This window comes from Oncorhynchus tshawytscha, linkage group LG02 (genome assembly GCF_018296145.1).
Source record: "Oncorhynchus tshawytscha isolate Ot180627B linkage group LG02, Otsh_v2.0, whole genome shotgun sequence".
Taxonomy (NCBI): Eukaryota; Metazoa; Chordata; class Actinopteri; order Salmoniformes; family Salmonidae; genus Oncorhynchus; species Oncorhynchus tshawytscha.
The window spans coordinates 66,108,216-66,122,158 of record NC_056430.1 but is presented as its reverse complement, the minus strand read 5'-3'; the positions used below and the strand labels follow the sequence as shown (position 1 = coordinate 66,122,158).

Below are 13,943 nucleotides of genomic sequence, written 5' to 3'. Positions count from 1 at the left end.
TCTGTCGTGGATGATGTTGGCATTCGCCAACTTGTCGAGCACGGTACGCACTACCAAGTACTGTATGCGCTATTTGTTGACGTTGCCCTACCGGAGTTACACAGTACTGTTGAAACACATCCATGAGCTACTTGCTATGGGCGTCACTGCCATTAGCTTCACGACTGACATTTGGACCAGCGATGTCAGCCCCATGAGCATGCCGGGTCTGACAGCAGTGGGTCGACGAGGATATCATACTGAGAAAAAGCCGTACTGCTCAAGAATGTGCTGGTTCTCATACCGCTGCTGCCATTTCAATGGCATTTGAGAACATGTTTGAAACATGAACACACTCCTAAATCCATTCGAACAACTGACTAGAGAAATAAATGAATGAACTGCGTCTGCAGCAGACGTGATACCCTCCGTCGTGGCATTGAAACGCCGACTCAGACGGTGTGGTTAAAACTTAGAAAAGTACTTTGAGGCTGTGAACATGCGAGTCGGTGGCATTCTCTCTGAAGCTCTTTACTGTGTCTCCACCATACTCGGTGCTCGGTACAGGGACCGCTACTTCGATGCAGGCAAGAGACAGGGCTTACGTGAAAAGTTACATATACAGCTGGACAAGATAGAAACAGACACAGTGACAGTGGGCACAGAGGAAGAGGTGCCACGGACAGACAGAGCTGAAACTTCACTGCTTGACACGTATGATGAACTCCTGGTTGAGAATGAAACGACTGAACAAATGAACAACAAAACAGCACAGCAAGTAAGTGAAAGAAACAGGTTTTGATGATGTTTTACTGGTAAGAGGGACATACGTAAATGCCAACAAAATAACTTTTTGGACAGTGTGGTGTGTGTGTGTGGTGTGTAAACTTTATTTAACTAGGCTAGTCATGTAAGTGTTGTCCGCCTACCCCGGACAACGCTGGGCAAATTGTGCGCTGCCCAATGAGACTTCCAATCACGGCCGGATGTGATACAGCCTGGATTCGAACCAGGGACTGTAGTGACGCCTCTTGCACTGAGATGCCGTGTGTATGTTAACTAATTAACTGTACTAGAAAGCTTAAAAAGGCCACTAAAATTTTTGTTATCTGTATCTTTTTTTTTTTCTGCAAGAAAAATATTGGATATCGGTATTGGCCAAAAATGTTATATTGGTGGATCTCTTCATCAAACCCACTACAGCCTACTCCAGTTGTAAAGTGGTGCCATGAACTAAATATTAAAAGGTGGTGAGACATACATGATATACTCACAGAAAGCTGTGACTCCTCTCTGTAATAGAACAACAGCAGTGGCTTTGAAAACGGTCTCTTTCCAGCAATAGCATTTTGAGCAATGTTCATGTGCTTCTCAGAATGCAGCTTTCCCTCCTCCGTGTGCACAGTGGAGAGAGGGAGTGAGAGTCAGCAGCCAACAGGGACAAGCAGATACTTTTATAACAGGATTCAACTAAATGCATAGGCTATTACTGTTGACCAAATAATCTTTTTTGAACAATTAGGGCTGACCCCAATTAGTCAAATGGTCGATTGTTTGGTCGATAGATAAAGAAAATCTTGGCCTACCAACAGCCTATCAGTAGCAAATATCTAAGAAAATAAATACGAAACAAGAGACACCTGTCTTATTCGCACCCATCTCAGTGAACTAATCCATTGCGGAGGCCGAGACTAATCCATTGCAGAGGCTGGGGGATGTCACAGTCCAAGAGGAAGAGGAGTATGGCCAAGATGCACAATGCATGTCTCTCTCCAGAATGCGCTCTCTCCCACCAATTTGTGCACATTCATAGTCTCATAACCTCATTTTGTGAATTGTTTGCATTTGATTGTTAGTATCAATCAATTCTCCATTACATACACACAAAAGTATGCGGACACCCCTTCAAATGAGTGGATTCGGATTTTCAGCCACACCCGTGCCTGACAGGTGTATAAAATCAAGCACACAGTCATGCAATCTACATAGACAAACATTGGGAGTAGAATGGCCTTACTGAAGAGCTCAGTGACCATCATAGGATGCCACATTTTCAACAAGTCCATTTGTCAAATTTCTGCCCTGCTAGAGCTGTTATTGTGAAGTGGAAATGTCAAGGAGCAACACCGGCTCAGCGGCAAAGTGGTAGGCCACACAAGCTCAGAGAACGGGACTGGCAAGTGCTGAAGCACACAGTGCATAAAAAGTGCATAAAAATCGTCTGTCTTTGGTTGCAACACTCACTACCGAGTTCCAAACTGCCTCCGGAAGCAACATCAGCACAATAACTGTTCATCGGGAGCTTCATGAAATGGGTTTCCATGGCTGAGCAGCCACACTCAAGCCTAAGACCACCATGCGCAATGCCGAGTGGTGTAAAGCTAGCTGCCACTGGTGCAGTGGAAACGCGTTCTCTGGAGTGATGAATCACGCTTCCCCATCTGGCAGTCTGACAGACGAATCTGGGTTTGACGGATGCCAGAAGAACGCTACCTGCCCCAATACATAGTGCCACTGTAAACTGTAAAGTTTGGTGGTCTGGGGTTGTTTTTCATGGTTCGGGCTAGGCCCCTTAGTTCCAGTGAAGGGAAATCTTTTTTATTACTCCTTTTCCTCCCCAATTTTGTGACATCCAATTGGTAGTTACAGTCTTGTCCCATCGCTGCAACTCCCTGACGGACTCGGGGGAGGCGAAGGTTGAGAGCCATGCGTCCTCCGAAACACAACCCAACCAAGCCACACTGCTTCTTGACACAAAGCCCGCTTAACCCCGGAAGCCAACCACACCAATGTGACGGAGTTAACACCGTACACCTGACGACCGTGTAAGCGTGCATGCGGCTGGAGGGCCACAGGAGTTGCTAGAGCGCAATGGGACAAGAACATCTCTGCCGGCCAAACCCTCTCCTAACTCGGACTACGCTGGGCCAATTGTGCGCTGCCGCCCCAAGGGTCTTCCGATACCAATGTGAAGAATAACATGACCTGCACCGAAGTCAGATCGGGGCGGCAGGGTAGCCTAGTTGTTAGAGCGTTGGACTAGTAACCGGAAGGTTGCAAGTTCAAAACGCTCAACGCTCGAGCTGACAAGGTACAAAATCTGTTGTTCTGCCCCTGAACAGGCTATTAACCCGCTGTTCCTAGGCCATCATTGAAAATAAGAATTTGTTCTTAACTGACTTGCCTAGTAAAATAAAAGGTAAAAAATTAAATAATAATAATAATAATTAGGATATAGGCCAAGGACTAGATAGTGTATTTTTACATGGAGTTTTCCTTATTGTAGGCTACTACTTTCACCACTTTTAGTCTTGAAATCTTTGGTAGTTTACTACACTACCTTACCCTGTTAAGCACATGGTCTCACATGTGAATCCTTAAAGAGATGGGTGGGGCTAAGGCTTAAGAGGGTGTGAACAATGCTGAATAGGTGTAGACAAAGAAGAGCTCTCCAGTAGGTATACCTAAACATTTAAGGGCCATTTCCTCAAAAGTGGGATCACAAGTTTATCAACTTTCAAAGCAGAATTATTTTTCCCATTGTTCCTCAACTGCAGTGTATGATGTACCATTTTGTAGCTCTGAGTCTCTACCTTTATCCAATGTAAAAAAATAAAAAATGATTTCAGATTTTGCTACGTGAGACCGAATCGAGGTGGTCGGTCACATATATGAAGGCCACACGTATCCACTTTCAAAGTGAATGCCTTTGTTTACAGGTTTTGTGCCCTTTAATTTAACATTGGCAAATGATTCAGTAAAAAAAAAGTGTGTGCCTTTTTAATGCAATGCCTTGCTGTTAATAGATTGCAAAGCAGCATTAACTTAGCTAAACTTTTAGAAATGACCAGTTCACTGTCTCACCCATAGCCTGAAAATGCACCTCATGTGCAAGTGCGCTGTTTAGCTCACATGTGCAGGCTGGGGGACATGAATTCTAGTGCGGATCGCTAAAATAATGATTATGATAACAAGTCAAAAATGACGTTCTGGTATGGTTTAAACTTGGAAGCCAAGCTTGAGTTATCACCTGGACATGTTGAAATATCTTCACGCCTAGAATAAAAACCTCCAGGCTTCCGTGATAATGGTTCATTTATTGAGAGAGAGAAAAATGAATTATAGGGGGTAGTTTGGAAAAAACTAATCCCGCCTGGAATAAAACTAATCCTCTGGAATAATGAACAATCTGGGGTAATAATTACATAACCAATGTTCTCTAGTAATACTAGTCCCCTACAAAGTGAGCTTTAATCCTGTTAGCTCCTAGTAGAGCAAAGAGCAGATGAACTCCAGATCAACTAGGCCTACGACTCAAAATGCACTGTGTGGGCTGGGGGCCGAAACGTACATCAGTTCAGTAATGGAAAATAAAAAATGTTCAACTTCATCATCTCCAGCACCACCCCCAACATCAACATGTGAAAATGGCACGTTTCTATGTTTTGTAATAAAAAACAGGAGGGGTTACCAATGACATCAACCAATTAGTTGGAAACATGTATCTTCCTCTCTGGTTTTTACTACCAAACATACAAATAAACCATTATCACATATGTCGATGTTGTGGTGGTGCAGGAGATGATGAATATGAAGTTTAACCATTTTGAAATGTCCCTTTAAAGTTAGGCTGACGTCTGTGGCTAAGTGAATCCAGGACTTGCAGAGACAAGTCAACAACACAGCAGAAGTGGATCCTGAGTGACACATTAGTTAAAGCTAGAATCCTTCATTGAAACAACAAATTGTTTTGGTAGAAAGCTGAGGAATGGGCCTGGAGAAATGTAACCACTCAAAATTCATAGACGGAGCTATATATTTTTTTTTAAACAACATGGGGGATACATATAATTAATTTATATGTCCAAATAATAATTCTCTCTTTAATAATAGTAGTAGGCTATGTTCAGGCAAAAAAACAAAAAACAAAGGCTGCATCTGAAACGACACCCTTGTAGTTCCTTGTGGGGGAAAGGCCACAGGGTGCTATTTCAGATGCATGCAAAGCCTAACCATTTCTGGAACATGTAAGTGGGCGTGGAAGAGATGGGTTTATTTTTGTGCCAAAAACCAATTCGTGTTAATGGGATGAGGACACTGGTTCTCTGCTTCAATGTCCTGCAGGATACTTCAATACAGCGCCACGGTGTAGTGATGGGTCATGGCCACTGGCTTTTAAACAACAAGGTGTGTGTGTGTGTGTGTGTGTGTGTGTGTGTGTCAGCTGAGACTCATCCTGTCCATAGATTGAGAGGTAGAGAGATGGGCATGTGTATGATGGCAGGCAAAACCAATTACACACATAATCTCATGGGAAAAGAACATTACGGTTGAAGGGAATGAGAACAAGGAGCCGAGAACATATCGACATCTTCCAGGGTGGTTAAATGTGGTTTGGGTTGGTAGTGGGGAGGATTTCTCTACTAATCAAAAATAGACTGCAGGGTATATGAAGTGATGGTGGGATTGCTAAGGGACAGGATGTTGTCAAATCATTACGTTGGATGGATTACAGTTAGGGAAGGTTACGGCTGGATGGATAAGCTTCCATGTTATTTCCAATGATAGATTTTAACCACAACTAACTAACTAACTAACTAACAACCCTTTAGAACTATGTGATAAAGTCATAAAATGCTTAAAAACATTACATCATGGCATTTGTATGGAGAATACTGTATGGGGTGGACACACTAACCTACTCCTCTCTCTTCCGCCTCTGCCGAGTCACTGCGCCCCACAGCACTCTGGGTAGTGGTGTGTCTTGTGCACACTAACGGACCTCTTAAACTGGTACTGTAACTAGAATGACCCTCCCCAGTGTTTCTGTGTGGTCACAGCTGGACGACTGGGCTCAGGTCCTTGTGTTGTTTTAAAAGACTCCTCAATAACAGCTGGATCACAAGTAGAAAATACTAGTCCTTGTGTGGCAGGCATATTCATGTGTGTGTGGCGTGCATGGATGTGTGTACAGTAAGTGATAGGAGGTTCGTTTCCAGGAGAGTGGCGGGCTGCAACGTGGTGCTGCTGAACCATGACTAACAGCCAACTGTGAAGAACTACTGCCTGTCTGCCTAGGAGCTCCAACTGTGCCAGAGAATAGCAGAGCTCTCTCACAGGAGGAATACAAGTGTGTGTGTGTGTGTGTGTGTGTGTGTGTGTGTGTGTGTGTGTGTGTGTGTGTGTGTGTGTGTGTGTGTGTGTGTGTGTGTCAGAGCGTGAGAGTGAAACAGCAGGGCCAGAAGGCATGAGCCCCATGCAGAAGACATGGCTCTTCAAAATGAACAGCGCAGTGACAGCAGCACTACATCAGTAACATTGTAGGCTGTTATAGCACAATGGTCTGAATGCCGGAGAGAGTCAAGAGACACATTTCATCAGAGTTAACATGGAACATATCTTTGAGCACCTCTGCAAAAGAGAGCTATCAAATACTAGGAAGATAGAGAAAATAGCCTACATATGGCATTGATCATTATTCATTTTAGCTCCTAGTAGAGCAAAGAGCCTATGAACTAAAGTTCAATTAAGCTTATGGCTCAGAATGCACTGTGTGGGCTGGGGGCCGATACTTTACATTGCATCACAACAGTTACCGTTAAGGTTAGGCTACAGGTTCCATGACAAGTTCAGCAGGTCTGTGGCGAACTGAATCCCGGACTTGCAGAGACAAGTCAACACCACAGCAGGAATGGACCCTGAGGTTCGAGTTACACATTGCTTAATAATAGTAGTTGGACTTGTTCAGCCAGACAAAGGCTTCATCTGAAATAGCACCCTAGCAGTGCACTATAGGGAATAGGCAACAGGGTGCCATTTCAGACACATCCACAGTGAAACAATTTGTGGACCATGTAAGAGGATGTGGAAGAGATTGGTTCAACGTTTGGTCTATTTTAGGGCGTTTGGTCTATTTTAGGGTCTGAGACCAAAGCTTGTTTGTTAAATGGGATGAGGACACTGGTTCTCCGATTCAATTTCCTGTTGAATCCTTATTCAGTAAATATAGCATCAAGGTTTAGTTATGGGTCATGGCCACTAACTTCTTAGCCAAGGCATGTGTGTGTGACGGTTTGCGTGTTTTTGTGATTGTGTGTGTTGCGTGACAGCTGAGATTCTGTCTATAGATTGAGTGGTGGAGAGATACGCATGTGTGTGATGGCAGGCAAAACCAAATTACACACATAATCGCATGGGAAAATAAGATTATGGTTGAAGTGAATGAGAACAAGGAGTCGAGAGCAGATCAACATGTTTTCGGGCGGTTAAATGTGGTTTGGGTTGGGAGTGGGGAGGATTTCTCTACTCATCAAAAATGGATGACAGGGTGTATGAAGTGAGGGTTGGACAGGAAGTTATCAAATCATAACGTAGGATGGATTACAGTTAGGGAGGTTACGGCTGGATGGACACACTTCCATGTTATTTCCAATGATAGATTTTAGCCACAACTGACAACCCTTTAGAACTATGTGGTAAAGTAATAAAAATGCTTAAAAACATTACATCATGATTCATTACATAAGCAACTTATCCTTTTAAGGTCTTCCCACCTCATTCCGTCCTCGCCCCCACCTCATTCCATCCTCGCCCCCACCTCATTCCATCCTCGCCCCCACCTCATTCCATCCTCGCCCCCACCTCATTCCATCCTCGTCCCCCACCTCATTCTATCCTCGTCCCCCACCTCATTCTATCCTCGTCTCCCACCACATTCTATCCTCGTCTCCCACCACATTCTATCCTCGTCTCCCACATCCTTACATCCTCGTCTCCCATCTCACTATATGCTCGTCTCCCATCTCATTATATCCTCGTCTCCCATCTCTGAGAGTATTTAAGTCTCTGTAGCTTCACATCCCGCCTTAACCACTAACCCCGCCATTGACTCTGAATGGGAAGACATCCCAAAGGGGCCTCTAATCTGCTGTAAATGGGCCAGGTAGTGGGCGCGCGTGTGTGTCAGACACCACAGAGTAGACTAGGCATAAAACTATGAGCTCATCCACCGCCAACAGGCATTGCCATGGCAGCACAGCTCCAGGTAACACACTTGATACACCTGCCTCCTATTCCCCTCTGCGTGTTCCGACTGTCCACCCAACTGACTCAAGCCACGCCCATTTCAGAGGCAGGTGGATATTCAAGTGTGTGTGATACTGTGAGAGAATTCTTCAAAATAGTTGTAGAGAATAGTGATAATCTTACAGGAAATGAATCCAATTATTTTGTTATCTTTCTACAATGTTTACCTTCATATATTATTTTTTTCATTCGACCACAGAACAAACACTGGGCTCTTTTACACTGAGTGAACCAGCCTCTCTCTCTAAATGTCATCTGTGTAACCTGATCTGTAGTAGATTCAAATAAGAGGATTGTTTAAAGAGAGAGGCCTTATTCCCTAGTCATGTATACCCTCATCGCCAAAGAGTAGACAGGGGACTGAGAGTGGGTGACACACACACACACTCAAAATCATATTTACAGCCCTGACTGAACAACCCAAACACAATTTCAATGTTTACTTCCCTTCAATAAATAATACCCCTCCTACCATGCAATGTACACAATCCATAGCAGTTATGAAAAAGCCCATCTGGGATATAGACGTCTGATTTGAGCTTTACTCTGCTGAAGTAGTGCAACTAACGTCCTGCACCTTTGAAGATAAAATCGGACACACAGTCACACGATCTGCCCTGAAGTGAAACAAATAGGCTAACAGTGGGAAAACCAACACTGAACATGTCTAACGACACAGTGACAAACTGCTGTAAAAGTGCTTAAATGGATAGTTTGGGATTTATCTACTTTCCCAGAGACAGATGAACTTGTGGATAACATTATGAAGAAAGTTAGAAGTAGTTTCGTGGGCCAATGCTAACTAGCGTTAGAGCAATGACTAGAAGTCTATGGGAACAGCTTAGCGCAATGGCGAAGTCTACAGTCTTCGAGTCATTGCGCTGAAGCTAGTTAGCAACTTCCTTCAAACTGCCCGCAGAGACATGAAAATGGTATCCACAAGTTCATCTGACTGGGGAAGTGGACAAAGGGCTTCACTGCCAAAATCCTGAACTATCCCAATAAAAAAAAAGACTACTGTTATCTAATTATACCCATTGGATAAGATCCTGAGGCCCCATCCCTCCATACTCAGTGTGGAAAAACGAGGAGTCAGCGAAAGAACGGAGACGGGGAGAGCAGCTGGTGCATGACCACGTTCCATCAGAGGCTCCATTGCCTGTGAGTGGACACACACACACACACACACACACACACACACACACACACACACACACACACACACAGAGAGGCAAAGTCTGGCCACGGTGTATGGCATAAGAGAAAAGGAGAGAGGAAAGAGGAGAGGAAAGTGGAGAGGTGATGTCATGGCAGGGTGTGAACTGTGGATGAGGTTGGGACTGGGGAGGGAGGGGCTGCAACAGAGGGGCGAGGTCATGAGGACGGCAGGATGTTCGCACAGGGGAAGGCAGGGAGCGACATAGGACAAAATACGCAGGGGCACGTGTATGGACATTGGACACACATGCACACACAAAACGAGGGCTTCCCTATACAAATCAGATGGCCCAAATAGGCAAACACATCTACACAAACGACACACACTCAGAGCACACACACATCTACCCAAACACACACTCACACGTGAAAGCATGTCAACACAAAAGTGAGTACTCCACCTCGACCTGTGGGCCATTGACAAACACACAAACTCCCACACAAAACAAACAGACACAGCCATGATGCCACACCAAGGGGCCTTGCTTTAACCTATTCGTGAAGGTGTGGCCAACCAGGACAGGATGGGGAAACACATTGGTGCATTGGTGAATGTGATCTGGGGCTGCAGTCAGGACAATGGGGGCCGTTGTGCTGCTATGGAACCTCATCATCAGCATAATGCCCTTTACAGCCCCCCCCCCACCACCATCACACTGTGCTACTGGGAGTGGGACACAGACAGCCAGCATGGACACCACATGGAGACACTGTCTGACAGTGGCCAGTAAGAAAACAGTGCATGGACTGTGTCGACCAGCAAGAGCCAAGATCAAAGATAGCCAATAGGGACATCAGATGGGGGCAGTCAGTGACAGCCAGTAAGGACACAGTCCTGTGCGTGGGAATGTCTCAGTTAACAAGAAAAGTTCTGCGAATAAGAGTCAACAAGGAAATACCATTCTCCTATAAATCGAGAGCATAAGGCCTATTCCTCTTAAATACAAAATAAAAATAATCAAAGAAGTAGCTTTGGCAACTCAATTGTGAACAGCATGGCTCTCATTGTCTCTGGTAGCATGTTGTTTATTTAACTAGGCAAGTCAGTAAAGAACAAATTCTTATGTTACAATGACAGCCTAATGCATTAGCTAGTGTGAGTCTGCCTACATGGCCACAGGGCCTTGGCTTGCTGAAAAAGCTTGAGATATGTGCATAGCAGTCTCATTACGTCATGCAGCTGTTTAAGTGAACGATCCGTATGCATTACCCCGAGTGTCGGTCTTTAGTGTATGTGTGTGAGAACATGCAAAACTGAAAAAAAGTATAGATGAATGTATGTTCAGGGATATTTAATCCAACATTCTCCCTTCTAAAACATCTGCTCTCACTAGCAAACATCCCTGTGCCCCGCTCCATTCTGGTTCCCCCTGACCTTTAGGAGGAAGTGTGACGCTGTTTATGTTCAGATTCGGCTTATTTTGTATCAGTCTTCCTGTGTGTGTGGGAAACAAAAAGGTGTGCTGTGAAGAAGCTAAACCTCCCCACCACTGAAGACATTGGAGTCTGATTATGACAGACTTGATCAACTGCCAGGCCAGCAGAGGCCTTCAGTTTGAGTCACCAGACCAGACCAGTGTACATGTTGGCTGAGGGGATAATGGCTCCCTGTCTGTGCCTCCAAACCAGAGTTCCCACTTCGTCACTGTGGCTTGAGTCAGTCCCCCAAGCTTGCCCTCTCTCAGCTGTGCCCTCCTCCATTGTGTGTGAACCTGCAGAGGCTATGAAGACGGGAAAACCCGACCCCGAGAGAGAGAGGTGACTACCTCCTGCCTGGTACTGCTTTCTAGTATTATCTTGTACTGTCGCTATACAAATAATTGGCTACGGTGCAAAGTATGGAATCGAAAGTTAGGCCTATTTGGGGGAAGACGATTTAAGTTCCAACAAATGAGAGAAATTGGAATAGGTTTGAAAACGTGAATGAATAAATCAGCCCTGATAACAGAGTGTGAAAAAAAGATGTTCAATAGTACAGCAAACCCATGTGGCAAGCAGTAGGACTCGATGACATCATCAAGACTAGTTAGTAAAGAAGGGTGAAATAACAGAGCTTTATCAACAGTCAGATGGGAAAGCAGCACTTAAACAGGAAGCTTTATTCAACACACTTCAGAGTTGGGTTCATGACTCGCTGACACGCACGAGGTAAATGTTGGGGTAAAAAAGAGGGCCGACTGCTTACTTGTCACTAAACTAGAGCAGAGGCAAGAGGAACTTAGTGTCTTTGTGTGTGGTGGTGACACCTGTGCTGAGTTGTTCATAACCCCCACTGTAAAGAACATCAGTCTTGATGTTGAAATACATAAATCATTGCACCAACTCTGTCAAATACTGCATCAGGATACAGTCAAGTAAAGTAGTCTAAATGGCAAAATTACCCCAGCTCAATGTCAGTCACTTTAGTGGTGTGAATTTCCTTTTCGTATTTCACATTCTCCTTAATATTCTTCAAAGTCCTTGTTATAGTCGAAGCGCATTACTCAAACTGTCAGAAATTAGTTAGCAATAACGTCTGTTGCCACAAACATGTCTCCCCCCTCTTGAAAAGGGTCCATTCCAAAAGGGTTGGGAACCTTGTGACTGCTATTGGTTCTTCTCAGACTCAAGATGGTTCTGAGAACTGGTGAGGTCCACTGGGATGTGTGTGTATTTATGTGTTTGTGTGTTTAAGTGTGTGTCAAACACCCGCCCAGTATTGTGCTCGCCCGGCCAGGAGCTCCTCGCATATGCATTTGGCTGCAATGAGGAACCAATGAGGAGACATGCCAAGGTTACAATGCAGGACACCACAAGTGTATTGACAAAATACAGAGCACAAAGAGCGTACTGCATCGTCGTAAATCCAGATAAATTATTATTTAGCTATAGAAAATAGAACACCGCATTGAGTTTCCATTGATGTCTAATGGTAGATACCCCAGCTATTGATAACGTACATTAATAGCACCGTTGTCATTACACTGTAACAGCAACGTAACAACTTACTTGTATCGAGTCATTCGCCATCGTTGTTCTTTGTGTCGTGTTCCAGTAATGATGCCGTTCTAGACCAGACCAACTGGACATATGCGATTGTCCGGAGTACTCTAAATGAATTTAGGCAGCTAGATTATCAATTCATCCAATTGTCGCTCAAATGTGTGCTCTGTACAAAAACCTCACCACTATATTGTCTGAGATAAAGGAACTTTTAAAAACAATTCTCAACCAATGGTCAAAAATAATCCCATTGTTGTGTCGCCTCAACTGCCCAAAGAAGCTGGTGATCCCAAAATGTTTTTCTAGTTGTTCCGACTAATGGTTCGTTCAACAAATACACAATGTTCCCGGGTGAGTGTCTTTAATTAAAATATCAATACGATAAAAGCTTAAAACAAAACTGTTTGATTCAGCTCATTGTTCTTTTCTTTGAAGGCTAGCTATCAACAGCTAGAGCACAAGAGGAACAGACGGCACGACTCCCCCCTATCCGCGTAACACTCCGAAGAGGGATAGAGATCCATTGCTAACATAAAACGCTACAGAGGCAGAAAAACTGTCGAGCCCCGTCTTCGTAGTAACATCCGTGAAACACGCGTCAGTCTCCCAAGTATCACATGCAACAAAAGCCTTCTTTCAAACGAGACGACCTTATGCTTCCCTCGAGCAAAGTACCGAATGACCGAAGGGTGTCACCGGTAAAAGCGTTGTTGTTTGCTCTTCGTTCGGTTTTGGAGGGCAGAGGAATATCGCCTTGTCTGTCCGCGCATTGCCGATGATGGCTTTAGCGAGAGGCTACACTTTTTTCTGATGGAGCTGCGCGCGGATGCGCTGGCACAACGTGTACGGTAGGTAGCATGAGCGCGCCCAAGGTATCATGTGACCATGTCCAGACCATGGATTTGTCATTTCCAACTTCTCCGAATGAACACTGTTGCTTATCTTTCCCCTATCCCAAATTTGCAATTTAGCCAGACACAAAACAACTGTTATTGGTATTACTCTGCTTACAAGTAATAATGTGCTCATGTAATCACAACCAGAAGATAAATGGAGTACAGTTACAGTAGAATCAAAAGTATATGACTGTAAAGTATTTAACATCACAAATCTACAAGATAAACTCATTATCTAATATTGAAAACAAACCCAAATATATAGTGGATATATACTAGCCTACATTAAGCAAATGCCATAATGGTGCACCAACAAGCCATTAGGTCAATACATAACTATAATGCCAAAGACGAACTGAGGTACAGTGTTGTGCAGAGGGGGGGTGTGTGTGTGTGTGTGTGTGTGTGTGTGTGTGTGTGTGTGTGTGTGTGTGTGTGTGTGTGTGTGTGTGTGTGTGTGTGTGTGTGTGTGTGTGTGTGTGTGTGTGAGAGATGCACTCTACTGGGCAGCAGGTAGCCTAGAGGTTAAGAGTGTTGGGCCAGTAACTGAAAGGTTGCTGGTTCGACTTCCAAAGCCGGCAAGGTGGAAAAATATGCCGGTCTACCCTTGAGCAAGGCATTTAACCCCCAACAACAACTGCTTCAGAGGGGTTGGGTTAAATGCGGAAGACATTTCGGTTGAATGCATTCAGCTGTGCAACTGACTAGTTATCCCCTTTCCCTATTGGCCTCCTTATCACTAGCAGAAACTCAAACTATAGCTGAATAAAACTACAACAAATC

General features: G+C 44.4%; 1 protein-coding gene across 1 annotated transcript in view; it reads right to left on the bottom strand.

Annotated features, from left to right (window-relative positions):
- pkn1a (protein kinase N1a) overlaps positions 1 to 13,082 on the bottom strand; it is a 49,862-nt gene extending 36,780 nt beyond the window's left edge. The window contains exon 1 of the mRNA XM_024442394.2: positions 12,271 to 13,082. Within this exon, the coding sequence (XP_024298162.2) occupies positions 12,271 to 12,351 (81 nt within the window). The 5' untranslated portion in view covers positions 12,352 to 13,082. The remainder of the gene's footprint in view (positions 1 to 12,270) is intronic.
- Positions 13,083 to 13,943: the final 861 nt, after the last annotated feature.